Source organism: Lineus longissimus, chromosome 7 (assembly GCF_910592395.1).
Source record: "Lineus longissimus chromosome 7, tnLinLong1.2, whole genome shotgun sequence".
Lineage (NCBI taxonomy): Eukaryota > Metazoa > Nemertea > Pilidiophora > Heteronemertea > Lineidae > Lineus > Lineus longissimus.
Window position 1 is genome coordinate 5,286,841 of NC_088314.1, and position 25,085 is coordinate 5,311,925.

The window sequence follows — 25,085 nt, forward strand, 5'->3', positions numbered from 1 at the left end:
TGAACTGCAATGTGACTTGATTCTCACTCTCATTTTCTGATCAGCTGTTTTCAACTGTTTGCTGCATATCATATCATATCAAAGTCAAATGTCTGTGATAGTGATGGAATATGATGGTAGTCCGTAGTGAAATTCATACATTTATCCACTCCAGTCGTCCCAGCCTACTGTCATTCTCCATGTTGCAATCTGACCAAGCAGGGGAGAAACTAAAACCCTTTTTCCATTCAATAAAAATCTGAAATGGAAAAGAGTGAAGTTTAAAATGAGGAGGAGATTTATTTTCAAAGAAGAACACTTGAATTGTCGATAGTCTGCAGCTTTATGATACAATTGCTAGATTGTAATGTATGTAATTCCAATAAGATAATCCAGTCATCCACTGCACTACTACCTTTTAAATAAAGACAACAACTGACATACTTTTATAAACACTGATAAGACAGCAGCCAGAGGGCCGAATTTTATCTCTTCTTTTTCTTTTCTTGTCGTGATCGCCGGAACAGGTTGTTGTCAGGTTTGGTATGCCCATTGGCATTGCGATCAGTCTGTCCACTGTCTTCTATTTCATCCTGGAATATGTGACAAATAAAAAAAGAAGGTAATTTTAAACTGCATTAATTTGAATGAAGTAACTCCCGTGGACGCAGTGATATTTAGATGTCTGACATTACATGGTCTAACAATATACACCTTGTATAAGAGCATTTTGATACCAACAAAAGACGAAATCCACGAAAGATTTTGGCTAATTTTTTTTGGAACACCCTGTACTGCAGTATAGTACAGTGTACATTTTGTACACAGTTGAAAAGTACATTTTCGAAGTGCTCTTTGGAGACCTATAGCTTCGAACCCCTCTGGCACATCACTGTCTTACCTGATCATGTTCACTCTGTGGAACTACTACCACCGCAAAAATGCATACAAGTTGAAAAATTGCACCCAGAAACAGCCCATAATGAAGGAAAATATCGAGAATCGAGGACCCAGTCACATCCACGGTCGCCATGATTGTTGACATTCTCGGTTTCCTTGCTCAGCCAATCAACGATGTGAGATTCAGTCACGTGACCTGTGAAACCGGTGGCAAACTCGAAATTCTAAAGTGTCTATATTTTTTACAAAATATCGAATTTCGTGAAAACCCTTGGTAATATTTTGTTGAAATTTATTGTACGTATGCCATACATACTATCTTTTCTACTTGAGAATTTTTATTGAAATCGTTTGATAATAAGGTCGTTTTTGGGGGCATTTTCTCTTGGCAAATTTGATGGGTTGTGTGTTGTGTGCAGATTTTGTGTACATTTGATTTACATTATACAGGGTGGCCCAGAATAATTCTGGGCCACCCTGTAGATAGATGGATTGTTGAGGGGGCTCGGTGCCTGGCTGCTTGACCTAGGTGTAAATTACTAAATGTTCACAACATTCAAATGTTTGCTGCTCTAGATAAAGATCGTTGCTGCTGATAACTTTATGCCTGTTAATACTAGTGTTAGGTTGCCATAGCATGTGGTACGGTAGCCCGGCCCCTGTTTAATCGTAGACATACATAGTCCCGGTCTCATCACATACCTATTAAGATGTACACTATCTATAGTCGTACTCATAGACCAGTAAGTAGTGTAATTATTATTAATGTGAAGCAGGGTTGCATGGGTCATGGGTACGGTCTACTGGGAACAAGAGGAAGGAGTACAACTCAATTGGAATAAACAAAGTATACGGTAAATGGTACTTACAATAAATGTATGACAGAGTATCACAATCAGTCTTGAGGAAAATGATGTAAAATATGTTCATTCCGTCTTTCAGAGTGTATTGTTGCAGCATGGCCAGTGCTGGTGAGTTTACTAATAGATTTACAATACATATTCGCCTCTTTCAAAGTTTCAAATCCTCAAGCAAAAAGCGAATGTGTTTTAAATCTTAGGTGTCAAAGTCAAGTGATTAAATTTCTGAGGCTAAGGTTGTTTTTTTTTAATTTCTTTTCAAAACAATGTAAACATAATAATTGATGACTTTTTTAATTTCAGAAGATGGTACTGGAGTTCTGATAGAGATTACAAAGGAAGGTGAAACCAAGGTGCCTGAAGGTGAGATTTCATCTGCCGGAACAGCCTGCATACTGTGCTGACTGGCATGTGTTTTTTTAAATGCATTTTAGCTGAGGGATGAAGGATTTACATGCCATGACACGCTATCACTCAGTTATGAATTTTAATTGTAAATAATGATAATGTGCCTGTTTTTCAGTTTATGATGAGAACCTAGTCTTGCCTCCTCTGCAGTTTGACCTCAACACCAGCACATCAAGCCAAGAGAACCTAAAGACGGATGTGAGTTCGGAGCCTGAGCCTAAGGAAGAAATATTTACAATTGAAGCACTTTTGTCCTCAGGTAAATCTGAACCCCAATATTTTTTCATGTTCATTTGTTATCATTCTATCCAGTAGAAACACGAAATTGAAAAGCAGCCTAAAAGTTGCTATATAATCGAGCGCATTGGCATTCTACTCGCGGTTATATCTACTAGAGTTGGTCGTCACACAATGCTAGGGTCATGAGAGCGAACCCCCGCACGCTTTGTTATCAGAGGTTGAGTTAAAGTAATTGTATTAGCAGCTCCTAAAAAGCATCACATACCTCTGTAGAGAAGAAAAAACAAAGAGGAGAAAATTTCATAACTTTAGCTCCGGGAACATTCCACGGTTTACTGTTCATTGGAACATATTATTTGTCCCCAAAATAGATGTTTACTTGGTATTTGACTAGGAAATGTTTATCATTGTCTCTTCGCAGATATAAAGACTTTGGATCAAGAAGAGTTTGATTTTGACCTGGCTTTGTCCCCAGATGCAAGGTATTACATTTCTGTTAATGCCGAGTGTGATATTGAAAACTATAGTAATAAAATCTTTTACTGCATGCTGTGTGTTGACTTGGATTATGGAGTTATGTTGGTGTTGTAGTGCCTAAATTTGATGACACGTTATGCTAAAGACTTGATTTGTCAAGGCTGAGCACTGCAGTGAGAGCAGATAATACTGTGCTGACTGATCAGAATGGTCATCTTTGTACACTTTCCAATTGCCATCAAAACGTTGAAGGAATGTCTAATGATCCTAAATTACAGTAGGACAAACTTTGGAAAAAGTCCGATTGAATAATGATTCCTTTACAAAGTAGTACTAAAAATCATCTCAGTTCCTTCAAACATTTCAATAAAATGATATGCGTAACGTTGGATTTCAGTCAAGACGAAGATGAGGATGAAGAAGTGTTTTTCGGTCCAGTTGGATTCACAGAGACATGTGTTTCGGCTGCAGTCGAAATATCAAACTCACCAGAGTATCGGCCGATGAGTCCCCTTAACCCGTCACAGGTGGCAGAACTTTGTAAAGAGGCTAACTTTCTTGCTTGTCGTTTAACTGCTTTATCGGTCTCAGACAAGAAGAAAAAACCTTTCCCGAAAATTTCCTTGAAAGACAGCATCAGGAAAAGTGTGAAAAAAATGCCAAACTTTGGAAAACCTGGCAAAGGAGAAGAACCTGGTTTGCCACGAGTCAAGCTTGATTTCACAAGTCCTGAATGCCAAATAGAACTGAATGTCAACAGTATATCAGTGACATTGCCAGCTGGAAAATTACCACTCTCACCAGAGGGGGTAAAATTATTTTCTGCGGACCAATTGAGAAGGGAGAAAAAGGATGAGAGCTTGTCGAAACCTGGCTCTAAATTAGCTCCGCCTAATTCAAGGCGGAGTGGACTGCAGAAGCCAAGTAAAATAGGGCTCAGTAGAGCTGTAAGTATTCTTGAGTAACCAGTATGTCACAAACAACTGTCAGGCCCCTGTGGTCGAGTGAACTGCAGGCTTGACTGCTCTTAATACATATTAGTCTACGTATAGTTGGATGAGGATTCTGGCCCTCGCCTTGACTTGCCTGTTGCGGTGCTGCTGAATAAGGCTGAGTGGTTTGTTCTGTTTAATATGGTGCATGCATCAGATAGAAGCTGACAGATAATTCCATCAGTCTGTCCCTCCCAGTGCAACAGTATGTGTAAAAAGTGCAGCTGCCAGACTCACAATGTGAAGAAACCCCCAGCCCTTTTTGGTGACAAAGAGTTATTCCAAGCAGAAGACATTTTTTACAGTTTTCAGTCGATAATCTTGTATCGTCCCATTTTCAGCCGTCACTGCGAGCACCAAAGCGCTACAGCCCACTGAAGAGACAAAGGACTAACAGCCTTGGGTCAGACATTGATACCTGCAGCACTGCATCAGATGTCAGCTCCGCGTCATCCATTAGTACAGGCTTACCTGTTACAACTAACAAGCGGCACCTGCCCAGTCAAAAGTTTCAGGTAAATAAGTTGTCTGACATGTTTGAGGTTGAACTATATGTTTATTTGCAGGTTGGTAAGTGTGGCATGGACTGGGAAATAGCCCCAACTTATGCCAGATATAAATTCTAAATGCCCTGTCATCTTATGGTTTTATTTGACCATTTCAGCCAAGTAGGAGCACCAGCAAGCCACCTTCCTCAAATCCACCAAAACCTAAGTCGAACACAGCAGCTATCAAATCCTCTCTAGCCAAATCCTCCTTGCTGAAACCAAGTGTTTTACCAAATAAATCAACTACGACTTGTAAAAGCTTGTTAGGCACACATGCAAAGGCTGCTCCGGGTAGCATGAAAACTGGACCACTGAAAGCAACAGCTCCAGTCAAAAGACAGCCGTCTATGAAGGATAAGAGGACCAGTGGTAAGTAAGATGTGAATGAGTCAAAAAGTTTCACTTTTCTTTTTCAGTTGTGACAGGCATAATTGCCAAAAAGAGGATGCAGGAGAATTAGGAAGTGCTAATATCGAACTAATATTCACTTCTATTTCACAGTGGAACATACATGTAGTATGCTTTTCTTCTTGGTTTATATTTTACAAATTTCTGCCACTCCTTTTCAGGCATTGGTGCACCCCCTGGCAAGGAGAATATATCAAGCAAGGCCATGAAACCTCCAGTGGATCCAGCCCCCCGTAAGGCCAGTGGGGGAAGCACCAGTAGTGTGGGAAGTGTCAGCAGTATGGGATCAGTCTCCACACCACATAGATCTATCTCGACTCCACCAAAATCAGTCCTGACACCGCATAGAAAAGATAAACAAATCCAGCCGAAGTGCCTGCTGCCCAACTCCTGCACACCGGTCAAGGCTGACAAAAGGTATTGTTTTTAGTTTGCCCTAGTTGCATATTCAACAAGTTTGTCCAGGGTGAAGCTTTTGACTGGAAGATCAAACTTATGTCCCCTAATGACTTAGCTACTGGGAACTACAGATAAGCTACAGTTCACAGCCAATGTTTAGCATGCTCGGCCTGAGGAGTTTGAGGTTTCCTTGAAGTATGAATTTGCATATCAGTTAATGGGGAAATTACCCAGTGACCGCAGCATCACTTTTGAAGATTCTCGTGCATTTCAATTCAGCGGCTTATTATCTTTTCACTTCAGCTTGAGTGTGAGTTCGGACGTGTCCACCCCAGCATCATCTAATCGGCGCAAGTCGTTCCTACCGACTCCCAAATGTACACCAAGGTCTGCTTCAGTCACCTCAATGTCGAAACGGAGCCCAAAGTTAGCCTTTACTCCGAGTAAAATGACCAAGAAAGCAGGTGCTCCGATAATGAAGGTGGGTGTTTTTGAGAGTTAGTTCATTTTAACCCCACATGTCTGATAGTGATGATAAGAAAATCTGAGATCTTGTTATTTGAGTGACTAGGATGTAACATTTTCGATTTTGGGGGATTAAAGTTTTTATCTCCTAAAAACAGTTTACTTTGTCAGCAGAAATAGAACGATGTATGATTCAGCTCACAGTAGAACTTTGAATTTTCGAAATTGGAGCAAAAATAAGCATTTCAGATGCATATATTTGCAAGGAAAAAATAGTTGTAAAATTATTCAGTTGGTAAGGATGAAATTTCAAGGCAAAAGGGGAGGACACAATTGCTGACGCAAAAAAAGTGTTTGCTACGCTTTGACCACTAATCATGCTTGCAGCTTGTAGATATTGATACTCCTAATCCCCGGGATCAAATGCCACAGAGTGCAAAGGTAGAGTGAAAAATTTATAAAGAATGTCAACTTGGTGGCAGTGCACTATTTGAAAAGGTACATGTGGCTTCTTGCATGTTTAACTACAGAGGAAAGTGTCTCCCTTGCACAGTAATAAGAACACCCTTTATATTTATTGTTGTACCACGAGATAACTTAACACTACCATGGCCTCTTCCATTTCCTAACATTTTTTAGTTTGAACTTCATATTGATTTTCATATTTCCTTGAATTTGAAATGATGTTTAGGGGGAGACTGTTGGCAGGAGAGCAGTGGATTGTTTTCTGGTCCCCACGTGACTGTCCTGCTTAGCAAAAAGGAACTGGGTCCTGTTGGACTGTGTGATAAAATGGGTCCCTGTGTGACATGATTGTATGAGCAAAATAGCACTGAGGGAATATGAGAGAGTGGAAAGGTCCTATCGGTCACATTGCCTAGATATAAACTTAATGTGGCCTACCTTGCTCCTGCCTGTCGTTTCCCTTTATTACACCACTGGGACAGATAGTTTCATAAAAGTTGTCCATGTCATTGCTCACGATGTATGACATGACTGTACTACCAAACAAACAGTTCACTATGATTTGCAAAACTTCCTTCTGTTTCAGAAACAGTTAAGAATTTAGTGTATTGCAACCATTCTTTCCAACACTTTAATTTGGTAATTCTTACATTTTGGTTATTAATTAATCTTGTTCATTTCTGTTCTGAGAGCAACAGAGATTTCCTTCCATGTCCTAATTCCTGTTCCCTTGTTACAAACTAATAATCTTTCTTTCTTTCAAATTAAGTTAAGTTAAGTTTTTTGTTTTATGTTTAATTATGTTTGTGTTTATTTAGAACAATTAACTGGTTATGGATGTATCAAAATGATGTAAGGCAGAGTGAACTGGCAATGTAGCAATGGTTTGATCTTTTTGTTACTTCAAACTTTACATGCCTTAAGTGACTACTCTATCAGCAGCTCCATTGTATAAAAGTGACCGTGGTTAGAAAGTGCTTTGAGGCAGACCCTGCCATCATTCCTCCTATCCTTTACGTCCTGTGAATCATCTGTAGAATATTGGTTGATGTTTTTAGGTTTTAAGTCTTGTAAGCAGCTGTTCCTTATTTGTAGTTGTTGAAATTTCCTTGATTATCTCGGTGAGAGAGGAAACAATTGAGTGGTTAAATGAGTGGGGGTTTTCTTGATAATCCAGACATCACTAATTGCCATGAACTGATTTACTCCTGTGTGATTCATGTGAAAATGTACATTCCGGAACCATAAATATGTATGTTCCAATTCTCTTTTCAGAAACCTCTGGTGATGAATACACCACAAGCAAAGATGGCCGCCAAGAAGCCATCCATGTGGTCTCCGATAGTACGACGCAAACCATCAGCTGAGGAGGAGTACATTACTTGTACCAAACGAACCTCCAAGAGCTGAGATAGAGACACGTGTAAAGACATTTCATGATAGACTATTCTTAATAATCATGCTCTTGAAATGAGCTATATTGGATGTGGACAATGTACGTGTAAATCGGCAGATGGACACTATAATGTGTTAAAGGACTCTGCTCCATGGCCGAGATACGCATGGATCGGTAGATACATCATGTGAACATTATGTGGTAAACAGATGGTTGAAATATATATGCACCCAGCAATACATGTATAGCGTTAGGAATCTCTTCCATTGACATGGCTGTATGTAATAGATACACAAATGGTGCAAATAATAAATAATGCTACATAAATCAAAAACTTATTACTTCAAATACCATTTTTTATGTGAGGACATCTCAAAAATTGGTCCCACAGTCAGTTGAGATGATCTACCTGTGGGACTGGTGCAATCTCACCCCTCAAAACAGAAACAAACAAGCATGGAATGAATTGACATGAAGGACATTATGATTTCCTTGCTGTTCAGACTCGAATGCAAAGTATTAAGTATGGAGACACAGTCAACTCCTTGGTCCTTGCATGGAAGGGATTTGTGGAGGACACTGTTTCCCCTTTGCCCTTGATGGAGGAATGGAAGAAACTATGGAAGACATTGCCACCTTCCTGCAGTTGAGGGAGAGATGGAAGGGTGTCTAGAATGGAAGACGTTTTCTTCTTGCAGTTGGGCGGTTAAATGGAAGGGTCAAGTATGGACATTGTCACCTCCTTGAAGTTGATAGAGGGATGGATCTAGTATTGAGGACACATTTGCCTCCTTGCAGCCGAGGCAGGGAGGGAGGAAAAGGGTCTGGTATCGAAGACATTGTCACCTGCCTGTAGTTGATGGAAGGGTCTAGTATGGGGAAATTGTTACCTCCATGCACTTGGGGATGGGATGGAAGGCTCGAAGAACATGCATGGAGGACACATGGTCATCTCACTGCAGTTGAGGGAGTGAAGAGTCAAGTATAGGTTAGGATAGCGAGGGTCCATGCATTTGGTAAGTATGAGGGTGTGGTGAGCCAAAATGTGTTGTTATCTCCTCCAGCTCATGTCTGGTCAGGAAAACTATCCAACAATTCTGATGAAGATGTCATTGTTGTCATCCATGGTTTTTCTGGAGCACTTGAAAACCATTATCCGAGTAACTTCAGCACACAGGACCTCAGTCAGTGCATGGATAAGACACACAAAAAGAGTGATTACCAGTCTAATCAATATTTTCTTTATTTTCAACAAAATAACAACCACAATACTTGCATCCCATCAATTTCATTACTATTTACTGGAAACTGGGACATTCACCAGGAGACCAACCAAACAGCTCTTATATTTTACAGTGCCAAGATGCCAAGAGACATATGACACTCATGGCCTGCTTTACAGCATGAAAGCCATCACATTCATGGTCTACTTCAATGAACAGCCATAATGTTGAAATCTTCTATGACAGCCATAATCGATGTTGTCTTCTCTACGACAGCCATGAGGTTCATTCTTAGCTCTGTCAACCATAATTTATGGTCTTCTCTTCTGTATCACGTTTGATCGACCGACATATTCTCCACTGCAGATTCAACATCAGGCTCATTTTTTTCATCAGCATCATCGGCATTGTCAGCATCTGCTTCCATAGTTGTATCATCGTCAGCCTCCTCTTCATCCTCCAGGTCAACTTCTGCACATCCTAAGAAGTATAAAAAAATCTTCGTCATCAAAACATAATTGAGTTTTAGGAACTATAGGATCATAATCTATGGTTAAATTACTTCTCCTGTGAAAGCGACAGTACTTTATCAATACGACTGGATATTTTTTGCACAAAAGGCAATTTCATTTCAAGCTGATCACAAGGATATGTAAACAAACAAACCTGTTATGTCTTTCCCGTCCCCTTTCTCCGAGAGAAATCCCTTGAATAAATGCAGCTTTTTGTTTGTAATGCATTTGAACCGTAGAGGCTGAACTTGGACGCTGTGTTCTGGGTCCAGCTCTGACTGGATGATCTCAACACCTAGGAAAAAGACTCAGTGAATTAGCTTCACATTTGCTGATATAAGGCTATCCACAGCCCTCACTAGACCTCAATATCATTGCTAAATATTACTAGACATCTTGTGAATGAGGAACAGAGCCCGCCCCAAGCCTGACACTATGAGGTAACCCAGATTTATTTTGTTCAATATGAACACTCTCACCTTCTCCTGACCTAATCTTCTCCTCATCTTCTTCAAATACAACTGCCGTCCCTAAAACATCTTTGTAATTTCCAGTGAAGATTTGCCCTCCAAATTCAAATACTGGTTTCTCTGAATCTAAACCCTAAATGAAATAAGAAAGCAAGAGCTCAATATATATCTGTACATCTCATTCATTGCATTTTCAGTCCAATTTATGTTAAGTCTGGAACCATTTTGTCTCTGTGACTGTTACGTATTTAGTTTATGGCATGCCAACAATCAGGGTTGCATCACATTCAGCTTTTACAATCTCCCCATTGCATGATTGTCATATGAGAGGTTCTCATGTAACAAGAAATATTTCATTCAAAGAAATACATTCTTACCAAAACTTTACATTCACCATTCGCACTATGGAGAAAACTGGTGTCACTCAATCCTGATACCTCAACATAAACATATGTATCCTGAAAAAGACAACATGACTGATGATCAGACCTTTACCAGCATCATTGACATTGTCGTCATTGAGCATCAGCATGAGATAGAGTGGCCGATCTTTGCCGAGTTATATACAATATGGCTGGGGTCTAGTATGTTGATTTTGACGGCACTAATGGTGAATTCTAGTGCCAGAAAATCTTACATTAAACCATTGTTTTGATTGGCAAAGTGCTTTTGTTCAATGCATTTACTCTTCACGACGAGGTGGAAGAAATATTGGCAGTTTTGGCACTCCATAGATTAATGCCATTGACATTTAGAACATTCAAGAAGCATTCTCGCATCGAACTTGCACTCCGATATCTTCAACAAAAGCTTTTATGGAACAGTTTTACAAGCTGCTTCCATCTGAATTCAATCCACGACCAATGTGACTCATAAATATGAAGAAATAAGATAATTATTACCTCAAATTCGTCTTCGCTTGCATCTTTAGAAGCCATGCTCAGAAATTCGACGGAACATTTTATCGACACATTAATTGGGGCTACCCTTGATAACACAGCAATAAAGAACAATATTTGATATACTGAGAATAAATTAAGATATATTGTGTTCAAATAAAGCCAATGTTAAGGAGAAAAACTAAAGTTTTATGTATTTTTTAATTTTTTATGAAGCGGAAGTAGTTGTACGCCACGTCCGTCGAAATTAGTCGGCCGGTATCGTGTCATAGAAGTTGCGACAAAGTCGCCGTTTTCTGACAAACTGCATATTTTCTGGGAAGATCAAGACAACAGATTGGTTAAAATGGTATTTGTCTTAATTTCTGTATTGATCATTTTATCATAAAAGCTTTAGTTGTCGATATTTCACCCATTCATTATTTCATTTCGGTTCCCCATCTGTTGCTAAAATGCCAGTGTAAGTGTTGGATACATACATCATGTACACTACTACACACTAAGTCAGTTATACTACAGTCCACAGTGAAACTACAGTATTCTGCCTTACTATTCAAACTAGACACCAATGTTGTTTTCGGAACGAGTTTAGAATCCCCGATCACACCCCAAAAAAAGGTCATCGGTTGACTATATCCAAGCACCACCGTTCAATGGATTTATAGTTGAATGAATGCGATCAAACTACGTCATTTCCGATCGGGGATTCTAAAGTTTAGCCTTGTTTTCTTTGTAGGTTTCCGTGATCAAATTTCGATTCACTTGACCTTTTGCTGCATTAGATTATGTTCTAACCAGCTCAAATGTTTTCTTTGTAGGTTTCCGTGATCAATTCAGTTGATACTGCTCATGAAGACATGATTGTGAGTATTCAAAAGGAATAAAGCCATTCATTATTTATTCTTGTTTAACATGTATGAGCTCAACCTGTTTTGCATTAATTATTGCTGACCAATGCCTTCTTGAGGAAGACTACAGACTGTTGGGAAAAGAGGGTACAACTATAATTTAGTATATGTAGTGAAAAGTTTGGCCGATTTAATATGAGGCCCGACTTCTCACACTTGCACTGATTTAAGAATAGTTCATGATTTTTTATTTCAGTTGTCACATTTTCCCATGTTCTATTTTTAGCATGATGCCCAGATGGACTACTATGGAGTAAGACTAGCAACGTGTTCATCTGATCGTTCCGTCAAAATATTTGATGTCAAGAATGGCCAGCAGACACTTCTTGCTGATCTCCGGGGGTGAGTTAATCTGAACATCCGAAGAATTTCAAAATGGTGATGTGGTATAGTTATGTCACTGGCCTTTGAATGAAGGGTCAAAATTGGTACACCGTACACTCTTCTATTATTTTTTTAATTGAATGAATGATTTGGTTCTTCTTCAATTGAAATGGTTGCTGTGATTTTGAAAAATCTTGTTTCGGTTTCAAGTCTTTCAATATTTAAGTTTCTTTTATTATTCTAAAATGCTTACCACAACAAATATTGTTATTTTCTAGGCATGAAGGTCCAGTATGGCAAGTGGCCTGGTCTCACCCGATGTTCGGAAGCTTGTTGGCATCTTGTGGATATGATCGGAAAGTGATCATTTGGAAAGAATCTGGTGGAACGTGGGAAAACATATACGAGTATGCTGGGCATGATTCTTCAGGTACGTGAAAATGAGGAATCTGCAGAGTCTTTGGATGGAGTGTTGCTCGTCATCTTAAAATACTACGTCCTCACTTCTTAGCAATCAGATTTTTGAAATGGCATAGTAATGCAACACTCATGATTGTCTAACGTGCACAGTTCATACCAACAAAAATGCCGGAGAAAATTGATCTCAAATGCAGTGTTCTTCCTTGTGAAAGCTTGGCATCAACTAGCAGGGTTGGGGCTGCAAAAAGGGAGGGACCTGATAGAAATGAATTAGGAGGGTGGTGAAAAAGAAGTGTGGTAGTTGTACTCTTCTCTTTGGGTACAGAAAAAACGCAACCTTCTTCTTAATGCCAGCTTAGGTAATAACAAAGAAGTTGTCGGTATATTCAGAAATATCAATTCATTATTCATTCAACTTGATAGCTGCTTGATCTCAATACTTTATTACTTTGCAGTGAATTCTGTGTGCTGGGCCCCCATGGAGTTTGGTCTGATGCTGGCTTGTGGTAGTTCTGATGGTTCCATATCAGTCATAAGCAGCTCCGGTGACGGCTCTTGGGACACAAAGAAAATAAATAATGCACATACTGTAAGTGATCCATGTTGAAAAGAAAACTTCAATTTTGAATCGAGACTGGAATTCAGAGAGCTGAACATCTCAATCTGTAATCAATTCTTTTAAATAATGTCATTTGCGGATTTTATTTAGTTGTCAAGTTTTTGAAACACCCTGTACTGCCATCATTCTGTTGTGCGTTTTCTTGCAGATTGGTTGTAATGCTGTTAGCTGGAGCACAGGTGTTAATCCCAATTCACTGCTGGATTCACAAGTACAGAAGCCACCACTTGTGAAGCGGTTTGTGTCGGGAGGATGCGACGATCTTGTCAGGATTTGGAGGTGGGTTTGTGACAAAGAAAGAGAGATGGTTTGACCTTTTTGTGGTTAAGATGTAAAACTTGTGATTTGCTTGTGGTGGGTGATTTGCTTGTGGTGGATTCAAAACCCCACACATTGTGATCTATCTTGAGCCAGCCACTGGATTCGTGTCCTTAAAAATGATAAGGTCTCACTGGAACTCTCAGGAATGTATGCACTTGGCTCCCAGAGACTCATGACTGTACATGCATATGTCTTTTCTTTTTTCCAGAGAGGAAGATGATCAGTGGGTGGAGGAACAAAAATTGGAAGGCCATAGCGATTGGATTCGTGACGTAGCATGGGCACCATCTATAGGTTTGGCTAAGAGTGTCATCGCCAGTTGTTCTCAGGTTTGTTTGCATTATTTAGTTACTGTGGTGTTTAGTTAAAATGACAGAAGCCTAGTTGTTTGTCAGGGTTTAATAGAGCTTTGATCCTGTTTTTGGCCCACCTTAATCTGACTTTCCGACAGAGATTATAAACCATGTTCTACCCAGCCTGTCAGCATCTCGTCATGTCTAGAAAAGGTTTTCCAGTTTCTCTTAACATTGTTACGCTGAATTCCTTCCTTCAGGACTGCCGAGTCATCATCTGGACCAACGACGGTACAAGTACAAACTGGACTTCAAAGGTGCTGCACAAGTTTAATGACGTGGTCTGGCACGTCAGCTGGTCAGTGACAGGAAATATATTGGCAGTATCTGGTGGTGACAATAAGGTGAGTCAATGGTAAATGGGTATCTGGATCCCAGCAGTTGTTTTACTTAGCCAAGTGAGTCTTCCTTTCCTGGGTCAGAAACTAAGATTGTCAAGGCAACAATGATTTTTGCCATTCTGCTACTAAAGTTCATTTGAGCTGGAGAAGACCAGGTCCTAGTTTTTGAGGCATGTATGTATGTCTCTGAAGCTTATTGTCTCGGTCACTCCACTGTTCTGTCACTAGTTCGCATAAGGCTGCTCTCCTTGAGGTAAAATTTAGTATGGAACTATTGACTATCAACACAGCTCATCTTGATTACTGCACCACTGTTTAAACGCAAAGCCATTTTATTTTCAGGTAAGCCTGTGGAAGGAAACGTTAGAAGGGCAGTGGGTTTGTGTTAGTGATGTAAATAAAGGCCAAGGTCAAGTAATCGAAAGTCACCCAGCGGAGCAGACGGCATAACAGGGATAACAATAATAGACTAATGGATGTTTATGTTGTGTTATATATGGAAGTGCACAATTCTGGATGTGTCCTTTTTTGTTCAAAGTGGGGACTGGACCATTCGTGAATGGCAATTTTTTATGAAATTCTTTGGATCTACTTCACGTAGTTGATTGGAACTGTCACAATTTTGTCAAAAATTTGAATTCTATGAAAAGTGACAATTGTTAAATCCTCTGTCTTGGAACTTTTCACGTTCTGGTTAGGCCGACTCGCACCACTTTTTGGCAAGTCTAATGGTATAAAGAAGAGGGTGCAAATCTTCAATTTGCATGTTCCAAGGCCCTACCTAACAAACATTTTCAGTACTTTCAAATTGATAGAGGGGCAAATATCCAAAACATTCTATTTTAGATGAAAAAAGAAACATTTTGGATTAGGTATATCAAGAAGTACATGTATTTTGGGGGACAATTGGCAAAATGAATGTTGGCATTTATTGTATTATGTTGATTTGGAACACTGTAGATGTCTTATTAATAAAGTATATTTAATAACAACCCTTGACTGCTGATGTTTGCTTCAGAGAGAAAGTTTAAAGAGTGTGCACTAAGGACAAAATCATGAGCCTGTCTTTGGTGGAGCCACCATCTCACTGTACTCTTGAAGACAGGTCCAAGTACCCGAATTGTTCAGGTCCAAGTACCCTACTTGAAACCTCAACAAGATCGTGTACCTGAACTAGTTTGAGAACCATAGGTACCTCGTGTACCTCGGACAATTCTAGCACAACCTGTTTGCCTTTGGTAGAGCCATAGAGCACTTTAAAGCAAATCCAAGTACCCTACTTGGCAACTCAAGTAGCCTATTGGGAGGGGTCATGAATAATGGGCCTTTCATGGCAACTCGTAGACTCCAACAAGTTGCTCATCTCCAATGCAGTCCTTAAGAGAAAATCGAGACCATTCTGCCTTTGGTAGAGCTTCTATTTCGATGGCGACGTGAAGACTGGCCCAGCCTCACCATTGAGAAGGCTCACTGACCTGAAGCACCTAATACCTTTGGACAATTCTTTCCTTGGTAGATCTCACTGTGCATTTGAAGACAAGTCCAAACTGGTCATTGAGACAGCTCAAGAGCCTCTTGGATGTACATCCTGCTGATACAGCTCAATATCATGCCCCCTCTACATTTGGTAGCGTTTCTTTATTACTGCAATATCAGCCCCAGTACTGTACTTGTCACCTCAAGTTGCCTACTTGAAGTCACTCATGTTCCTAAGGTAGCTAATGTATCTGAAGTAGGCCTACCTCGTTGTCCTGTGGCAACATCATAACGCTTCCAACCCTGTTAAAAGGCTTTGCAGACCCTTTTCTGAGACATCCTGTGTATAGCTAGGAGTATTCCGACAGCATGTCTTAACTGGTGGAACAGGGATACGTTGTGACAATGTCTCCTAGTCAGCCCTTGTTGATGCAAGGCTTTTAAGGCACTTTTCTGAGACATCCTGTGTATAGCAGATTCTGACAGTATGTCTTAACTGGTACAACAGGGATAGGTTGTGACATTGTCATCATGTAAGGCCCCTGGCTACAATGAGTTATGTAACAGATCCATTCCTAAGACAGTCTGTACATGACAAGGAAGATTGTGACATAAGTTTGCAACTGTAGGTTGTGGCTACATGTTTGTTTTCGTCTTTTGCCCTTGAGCCCCGACAGATGGTACGAGAGATATGTTGTGATGCCTTATAAAGCCGTTCAAAGACATTCTGAGCATAAAAAGTCAGATCGCGACAGGATGTGCAGAAGGTGCGACAATGAATGGTTGATTGTGACGTTGTCTCCATGTCGGCCCCTCATTCAATACAAGGTTTCTATCGCAGATCATTTACTGAGACACCCTCCCCAGCAAGGAAGATTGTGGTCGTTTGTCTAGCCGACAATCATCGGTAGTGATAATGGTTGGCTTCATGTCCAGATCCCTTTCAGAGACATCTTGTTTATAACAGTATGTCCACTGCTACGACGAGATAGGTGGTGACGATGCCTTCACGTCGGACCATTGCTCTTATGAGAAAATGTCCTCCTGTTTCGTGTATAGCATGATTGTGACGGTATGTCTAAGTACTCGAGTGATAGGTTGTGAACTTGTCACCATGTATGGCCCCTTGTTATAAGGCTTTATAAATCCTTTCTGCAACGCAATAGAAACACTGAGGTCTGGAGAAGCACAGATCATCCCCCAGTCTCACTGTTAATGAAAAGGAGCACACTATGTTGGTTTGGACATGTGTGTCAAATAGAACCAGCGAGGGTCCGCCAAGGAATTAATGGATTGGCAACCAGCCTAAGCGTGTCTGAATTTCACCATGGGAAATCCTCAATTCAGCAGGGTGAACTGACAGCACTTCACCATGTTGAATTGGGATGGTGGAGAGAGATAGGTTGTGACGAAGCCTCCTTGTCAGACTCTTGATTTGCAAGGGCTAGACTGCTGTTTCTTCTTCAAAGGCAAGAAAGATTGCGATAGAATATATCTAGATGGTGCAAGAGCGACACGAGTGGCTCACTGGTGCGGCAATAACAGGTTGTGGCTATGTCTTCAAGTATGGTCCTTGAGGCTCCACATCCTGTATTTTGCAAGGCGGATCGCAACAGTATGCCTTACACAAGCGAGAGGGTTAGGTTGTGACAATGTCTCCATTCCAGGTCCTTAGTTTACAAGCCTATAGAACCCAATCTGAGACACCCTGTATATTAGCAAGGCGACTGGAACTGGCTCCCCCACTGTCGTGTCATAGAGAGATGAGACGGTCACAACCATGCATAATTGGGCAAGACAGCTCCACCGTCGCACCAAAGCTGTGAGATTGATAGAACCTTATCTGAAACACACTGTTTATTCCAAGGCAACAGTTTGCCTCACACAAGCGACAGTGATGGACAGGTTGTGACGATGTGTCCATGCCAGGTCCATGGTGTACCAGCCTTTTTAGAACCTATTCTGAGACATCCTGATATATATAGCAAGGGATTTGCAACAGTATGCCTAACAGGCGCGACAGGGATAGGTTGTGACGATGTCATCATGCCAGGTCCTTGATTTATAACCCTGTAGAACCGAATCGATCAGAGACACACGGAATGAGCAAAGCGATTTGCAACAGTATGCCAAACAGGTGCGACATGCAGGGACAGGTTGCGGCGATGTCTTCCCAGGTCCTATAGAACCTAATCTGAGACACCCTGTATATTGATTAGCAAGGCGACTGGAACTGGCTCCTCCACTGTCGTGTCATAGACCGTCACAACCAGGCATAATCGGGCAAGACAGTGGTTTACAAGCCTATGGAACATTATCTGAGACGCCCTGTATATTAGCAAGGCGATTGGAACTGGCTCCTCCACTGTTGTGTCATAGAGAGATGAGACCGTCACAACCGGGCATAATCGGGAAAGACAGCTCCACCGTCTCATCAAAGCTGTGAGATTGATGAGAGAGTCACAACTATAGATCCATGCACTTGATTGGGAACAACGTTTATGAAGACGGCGGGTCACGTTACAGTAACAATGTACAAATGCATTAGGACATGACAATAGCCAATGCTCTGTTATGTAAACATTGTTCCCAATCATGTGCATGGATCTATAGACCTAATGGGACTGCGTTAACTCCACTGTCCTGTGTATATGTAGCAAGGCGGATTACAACAGTATGTGCAGCAGGTACGACAGGGATAGGTTGTAACAATGTCTCCATGCAAGGCCCTTGGTTACAAAGCTTTATATTACCTCCCCTCCCCTGAGAGAGCCTGCCCAGCAAGCCAGATTGCAACAGAATGTGTAACTGCATGGTGATGGTGCAACCGTCATAGGTTGTGATATTGTCTTTATGTCAGGCCAATGGATGAACGGGCTTATATTATCGCATATCCTTAAAAGCCTGCAAAACAAGGAAGATTATGACAATTTCTGACTGATGTGGCAATAAGAGGTTGTGGCTATGTCTTCATGTATGGGCCTCGATCTCTATCAGTCTTCTTACGAGACACCCTGTATGTAGCCAGGCAGATTGCAATGCTGGTGTGAGAGAGATAGGTTGTGACGAAGACTCAATGTCAGGCCCTTGATTTGCAAGGGCTGAACTGATTTGTCTTCTACTGAGGCATCCTGTGTAGGGCAAGGAAGATTGCGAAAGCATTATTTGTTTGTCTGGTGTGGGGAGATAGGTTGTGACAATGTCTCACTGTCAGGCCCTGGATCTGGATAACAGGCTTTATAGAGCCTTTCTGAGACATCATGTGTATAAGGCAGATTACAACAGTGTGTCCATTCATAACACATTCACATATGATATTATAAGTCCTGGTATAGTGTTTGTCAACAACATTGTGTGGATTGGCTTAAAGGTACAGAACACCTGTACTTTTAGCCAATGAGGGGAAATGTCTATAGGGTTCGTGCAGGAGTGAACATTAACCTGTGACTTCCTTAGGATGTGTTTGGGATATCTCACAGTCTAAAGGTGATAGAAGAGTGAGACTTGAGTAAAAGATGTATAAGAGATTGATATAGAAGATGTAATTAAACACATTATCTATTAAACATTACACACAATTTATTGTCCAAGAACAGCTGATAGCATAATAAAAACAACAGGATTAAAAAAACATTGTACACAGTGAATAACTAAAGTCTTAGTTATCAGAGTTTCAATGCGATCGGCCTAAATACCAATTCTTGTTCTCATTTAAACATGAAATGCGGTTGCGATTAATTCCCAGAATCTGATAGTTGATCAAACCTCTTGAAAATAATGCTGGACTTGCATTACTAGTTTGCTGAAAACATACTCCATGGTGAAAATAGGTAAGCCTTAGTCAACTGAGTCTTTCTCACACATATTACCAATAGGTCGTTTAGTTCTTTTTCATCCAAAATCAGGCAATTGTGTGAGGTTTGCATGGTGTGATTTTGGCAGGTTTTAAATTTTAGATACAGACTATTGAACCCATAACTGACCATGCAGGCAAGAATCATATCATTCAGACTCACCATTGAGGGTGGGGCTAAATGACATGGGAATAACATGCTCAATAGTAATGATTGGGGTGTGTGTGTGCATTTCCAGCATCATTCAAACATAAAGAATGCTCAGAAGCACAAAAGAGAAACTGCCAGCTAGTTACTACAATCAATGGTACTAACAATATATATACGGTATATGTTTCTTTACAAGTGTTCAAATGGACAAAGCATGTTTCTAAATCATAAAAAAACACAGCAGCCATTTTTCATGCATTTTTTCTTTTGTCACAAGTTCTGAGAGAATATGTTTAACATAAGATCAATACCACATATATGAAATGTGTCATAGTTATACATGTATACTCATTCTGAGATCATCTTTGTCCTATAAGTTAAATGTAAAGGCTAATGTGAGGAATTGTCTAGTTACCTCATCAATGACAAAATCATTTTGACAGGATTCTCTAAGTAAGTGATTTTGGTTATAATTATTGAATGCTTATAGCAAGTATGTGTACTATACATACTTGGACGTAGTCTTCAAATTAGGCAAGATAAGAATCATTTTTCAACCGTCGCAATTGTTGTTTTCTTGTGCTTTTAAAACCATGAAGAGAATATTTTGAGGTATCATGACAATTATTAGACATTTTGACATGAATATTGTCAAATATTATTTTCAGTGCTCTTGTCCAAGGAAAATGCAACAGCTAGCAAAATCCAGTGGCATTATGCCTGACTCTTTTCAAAGAAGATACAGTGACAATTGTAAATCACTCATTGCAAATGATGTTACATAAAATGATTCCACTTAAATATCTACCAAAGTTGCTAAAACTTTACTAGTGTACATTTCATTAATAAGTGCGGACATCATAATGACCTTCTGCCAAGGTCAATGTATGACCTTATGTCAAGGTCAAAATATGGCCTTGAGGTCAATGGTTCAGTGTGAGGACTGAGTGACACCCTGTGTACAAGGCGCCACAAATGGACAGATGAATACATGAAATTTACAACAATTTTACTCCTTTTTGTCATGGGAATAAAAAGGGGTCGTTGATCTGACACACCGTACAGTAGTTGACATGACAAAGTAGCATTACACGTACATATCATAAAAGTTTCATATTCGCCCACTAACTGCCGCAAAGATGAAACTTTATCAAGCAATCAGGACATGCTATGGGAATTTTTCGTTCAAAAGAACTTCAAGATTGGTGCCAAAACGTGGTTTCTTTCTAATAAACCAATAGACCAATACCTGAATTCAAACTTCCTTTAATAGAATAATTCCCATAAAATATCCCAAGTTGGCAAATTTTTTTAGATGTATGAATAAATGTACCAGCCTTGAAATCCCAGGGAGACGTCTAGGAAACAGAAAATGAACTAGTCTTGTTGGTGCATATAAATGTACAAACATGTCTAGTTCATTTTCTGTTTTGTAGGAAGCTCCTCCGGTCTTTTAAGGATGACAGATTATCATATCATCTCCCCCTTTTGAATGCTAGATGCTATCTTAATAATTTACAATGACACTTGATCATGTGATAAAATGACCAATATATGTGTCCCCATTCAGCATCCAAATTTTTTTGCATTAGAATTTACAAAGTTCTGGTACACTAAGACTAAATAATTAGAAATACCTTAACTACGGCCTTGAGTATTGTTACATAATATGAAAGCGTTTGTGTCATGATAATAAATATACAGATTTCAAATATACAGTACGATGCATTGTCACATACACATAATTTATATGTACTTACATGTTATCAAGCAATTTGTGAGCCCATTTTGACCTGGGAAGGATTTCTGAGAAATTAAAGGAAATGTCTCATCCGAATTAAGACCCTCCCATACTAGCCTGAGAGCACATAGGACTTGATTTTACCCATCTTTGATTTAAAATCCAAATTTCCAAGCCAAAACCTTTTGAGAAATCTGACCATATCAATATATTCACAGTTAAACATCAGGGGCTGATGAAAATGCTAAGATTTGAGCTTTTAAGGATCTCTGGAACTCGGACTAAATAACTGGGTGTTAATTTACACCTCCGCATTTTGGAAGCATTTCATGAAACAATTCCTTTAATCGGCGTAATTCTACTTCAGGGCAAATTGGTCTGATACGTGGATTATCAATGAATAATAGCAATAAATGACCAACTTCTACATCTACCGACTAGATTCTCTACAACAGATTTTGGGGACTATGACATAACAAAATTCATCAACTATATATATGGTAGGACAACGGTACATATGAATGTCGCGTTAGTGAAGGTGAAGACAACTAGACTTAGAAGTGTCGCAATATGCCAATAGAACTAACTGATGTTAGATCTTTCAGAGATTTCAATATCAGAGAGAAGGATAGAATGTAAGGTAAAGTGATACAATAACAGCCACTTCGAGTCGGCCTTAAGTGTAGATAAACAGCTGGTATTCACATCTACGGACAGCTGAGACTATAATTGTTAAAGTTTAAAAGTCTGGTAGGCTTTTGCCTGAGCTAAGAATGGCCCATCTGGCCAGAGCTAACAGCCCGATGTACAGCATTTTGTGACAAGGAGAATCGCTCTGGTCCATCCCATTAGTATAATTGTACTGTGCATCATGACTATACTTGTACCACCTTACCTTACATCCGCTGCAATTCATTGCCATAGAAGTGAACACACCATATTTGAATTTATATACAAAATCAGGACCTAAATTCAAATTCTCAGCCTCCTAATTAATCAATGCTTTACTAATGCTTAGGATACTAAATGTCGGCCGTGAGCAATATCTGCCTCTATAAACATATAAAACTGAACACAAGCGCTAATTTAGTAAAATATTGGCAGTATAGTGTAAAAAAATTATAAATCATGTTCATATAAACAAGCTACTAATATGGATGTGTGAAGCATCAAATCAATTTCAAGACATTCAATCCATTTCAATTTTGTTCAATTACATCGATATAACTTCAACTGCTTTCAGTTTCTGTTTGTGACGTTTAGTGGCAGGTGGTCCAGCTATACTCCTTCAACTGAAAAGAGCTTCAAAATGACTGCAAAAACCTCGATCAAGATGGTATATCGCAAATGACTGGTCATTCATTACGTGATATACAGGGTGTATCTAAATTACTGTGATCAAAAGATTTTTCTGGACTTAAGTCACTTATCGATTCATTTTATCCTTTTTGATTGACCCAAGACATGTATATCATAAAACGTCATATACATATAGCACGTGGCACACATTCTTTAACAAAATTTAGATGCAATTCCAAGCAACATTCAATGAACTTGTCTGGCAAAACACCTCTGCTATCTATCATTGAGTATTTTCCTGATGATTTAGCTAAACTAATAAATAGAAAATTTATACAAGATTTATGTAAACAATTCTTATCAAACAAAACAAAACTGGATAGAAGGAAAATGTGACACACCTTTTCAAGGCCTACCACCTATTGCACATAGTATTTCCGATCAGGCTCATCAGTAGGCCTATCGAGGATCCTATACGTTTTGTATTGAAACTTTCTTTTCGTTGCAGCATATCCGCCATGCAGACCACACCAAACTTTTACAAAAGTTGTTCAAAGTTAGAGCAACTTTTTTTAATGATATACACTCATTTGGCATCAGCTGCAGGGCCAATATGTGGATCTGATACTTTTCTAGTTGAAGGTGGCAAATTTACAAAAGCTACACTCAGTGCATAAAATATTCATGGTATATATATAGCCTATTGTTCATTTCACCAAAAACTGGCTTTAACCCTGATACTGTAACGGTTTTGGGTAAAATTTCCGAATCTATATCTCTCACCAAAGGAGGTAACTGATGTCACTTGAGTTAATCTCTGCGCCCTGACACAGTCATTTCTAAAAAATCAAATCCTTTACAGGGAATTTAAAACCATTTAAGGGTAAAGTGTACATTGGCAAGGTAACATATTGAAATTTCAACAATTCTTGCAAAGGATAACACAAATAAACATGCACTGATGAGGCTGAAGAAACAAAATTACAAATTTAGTTTCATCGAAATCAGAGATAGATATAACAAACCTATGCTGAAGTTGAATGATTTGATGATATTACTCCCTGTGAATCTATGTGACGTACATTTTACCCCCTCAAAGACTGAGTTTGTCTACAGCCTGATATTTGAGCCCGTGGCAGACTTAAGCAACTGATTTTTGTTACATATACAACAAATACTGTGCCGACAGATTTATACACCAGAGGGGAGACAACTTTTCTTAGGCCTGTTACAGGTAAATTAGGCCTTTGTACAGGTATCTTGCCCACAGCTGGCTTAAACGCATTGACACAGTATATTGCCAATCTATCGCATCACATGAGACAACAATTATCGCAACGTTGTACAACAAAGATACAGCCATGCTTTCAATCATTAAGCATAGGCAGCAACAAGAAAATTGCCTGCGGTAAAGCTAATTTCATTGCACAGCGCTGCCACAAAAATTGCCTGTCACTGCAAAAAAATTGCTAAAAGCTGTTCCCCTCAGTGTTCAGTTACTGAGAACTTTGAGTGGACACACCTTGAGATCTGAATTAAATCCCATAACTCCGTTCTTGAAGAGAAAGATAAGCAACGTCCCCCAAAATGAATGACACAACTGCCACGATCATACAAAGGTCGACAAAGCAGACGGTGAGTTCATATCGGGCGTGGCCTCAATTTTCTTGCCGCCATATTGGCCAATAAAAGAACCGTCCTCGTTGAATTTACACGGGTCAGTTTCGGCGTATTCGGACATACTATCCGAGTCGCTCGCATCGACTTTCATAGCACTGTCTATCGATCCCGAGCTCTTCGCGATATCAGGCTGATCCCGTTCGCCACTAGTGAAAGAGAACATTGAAAACAATTAGAAATTAAAAACGGCCAAAAAGCTCTCTCTATTGGTGTGACTAAGTACCTTTAAATGTAGTGAATGGTGGACTCGATGGAGTATAATCTGTGGGCGTCGAATCGGGTTCGTATCTCTTGCCGCCATATTGGCCGATAAATGAGCCGTCTTCGTTGAATTTACTAGGGTCTGTTTCGGCGTATTCTGACATGCTATCAGTATCACTTGCATCCAGTTTCAATGCACTCTCTATCGAACCATGACTTTTGCCGAACACAGGATCCCGCTCTGAACTGTGAGGTGAAAAAAATTGGGCGTTAGAAATCAGAAGCATGCAAGACAAGGCAAAGCACTCCCTCTATTAACCAAGCACCAAACCATTAGAAATACAGCCAAATCTACTAGGAGACTCACCAAAGAAAAATCTACTTTTTACAGTCAATTAGTCAAGAATTTGTTTTCTATTGTACAGGGTGTCCCATGTCATTGCAGATTTCCTCGGTGCAAGTTCTTTTATGCTTGGACACGAGTATCATAACATGAAAGTTATAGCACTGGAGGGATCGAGGCCAGTCACAATAATTTGGGACACTCAAATCGAAAACTGGTGACTTGTATATTTTTTTCTTTGCTGCTTATCGAAAATGCAAGCTCAGCCCGAGTGTTAGAAATGGAGCCGAAAAACACAAAATGCGGTGGCCAAAAACAGAGCATGAATGAAATACAACATGAGGTTAATTAATTTCAGTAGTCAGCTAAATAGTTATCGAACTTTTGTACTACCACTATAGAATTATAGAGTTG

The 25,085-nt window shown here is 39.7% G+C and overlaps 4 protein-coding genes across 11 annotated transcripts in view; 2 read left to right on the forward strand and 2 right to left on the reverse strand.

Annotated features, from left to right (window-relative positions):
* Window positions 1–1,127: 1,127 nt before the first annotated feature.
* On the forward strand, window positions 1,128–7,807 carry LOC135491367 (G2 and S phase-expressed protein 1-like). 3 transcript variants are annotated; one of them, XM_064777179.1, is made up of 12 exons: window positions 1,128–1,176; window positions 1,822–1,850; window positions 2,046–2,102; window positions 2,263–2,406; window positions 2,809–2,869; window positions 3,262–3,811; window positions 4,198–4,371; window positions 4,521–4,773; window positions 4,974–5,229; window positions 5,515–5,692; window positions 6,064–6,117; window positions 7,417–7,807. In XM_064777179.1, the coding sequence occupies exons 2-12, from the start codon at window positions 1,838–1,840 to the stop codon at window positions 7,549–7,551; spliced, it is 1,875 nt and encodes a 624-aa protein (XP_064633249.1). In that variant the 5' UTR covers window positions 1,128–1,176; window positions 1,822–1,837; the 3' UTR covers window positions 7,552–7,807. The 3 variants fall into 3 exon arrangements, with proteins under 3 accessions (XP_064633249.1, XP_064633248.1, XP_064633250.1); XM_064777178.1 differs by having other exon boundaries at window positions 1,133–1,176; window positions 2,043–2,102; XM_064777180.1 differs by lacking the exon at window positions 6,064–6,117 and having other exon boundaries at window positions 1,133–1,176; window positions 2,043–2,102.
* A 999-nt stretch (window positions 7,808–8,806) lies between these two features.
* On the reverse strand, window positions 8,807–10,687 carry LOC135491464 (general transcription factor 3C polypeptide 6-like). The gene is made up of 5 exons (XM_064777360.1): window positions 10,645–10,687; window positions 10,120–10,200; window positions 9,752–9,875; window positions 9,427–9,567; window positions 8,807–9,240 (listed from the first exon to the last, which is right to left on the reverse strand). The coding sequence occupies exons 1-5, from the start codon at window positions 10,678–10,680 to the stop codon at window positions 9,092–9,094; spliced, it is 531 nt and encodes a 176-aa protein (XP_064633430.1). The 5' UTR covers window positions 10,681–10,687; the 3' UTR covers window positions 8,807–9,091.
* A 193-nt stretch (window positions 10,688–10,880) lies between these two features.
* On the forward strand, window positions 10,881–14,908 carry LOC135491036 (protein SEC13 homolog). The gene is made up of 9 exons (XM_064776672.1): window positions 10,881–10,990; window positions 11,460–11,504; window positions 11,776–11,891; window positions 12,152–12,303; window positions 12,749–12,882; window positions 13,061–13,191; window positions 13,442–13,562; window positions 13,787–13,930; window positions 14,270–14,908. The coding sequence occupies exons 1-9, from the start codon at window positions 10,988–10,990 to the stop codon at window positions 14,375–14,377; spliced, it is 954 nt and encodes a 317-aa protein (XP_064632742.1). The 5' UTR covers window positions 10,881–10,987; the 3' UTR covers window positions 14,378–14,908.
* Window positions 14,909–18,957: 4,049 nt separating this feature from the next.
* LOC135490687 (neuroglian-like) overlaps window positions 18,958–25,085 on the reverse strand; it is an 81,107-nt gene continuing 74,979 nt past the window's right edge. For 5 of the 6 annotated variants that reach the window (XM_064776033.1, XM_064776029.1, XM_064776032.1 and 2 more), the window contains one exon: window positions 24,252–24,574. In XM_064776033.1, coding sequence (XP_064632103.1) covers window positions 24,343–24,574 — 232 coding nt within the window. In that variant the 3' untranslated portion in view covers window positions 24,252–24,342. Of the gene's footprint in view, window positions 24,575–25,085 lie in introns of all 6 variants that reach the window. The other variant, XM_064776031.1, reaches the window with a different exon arrangement.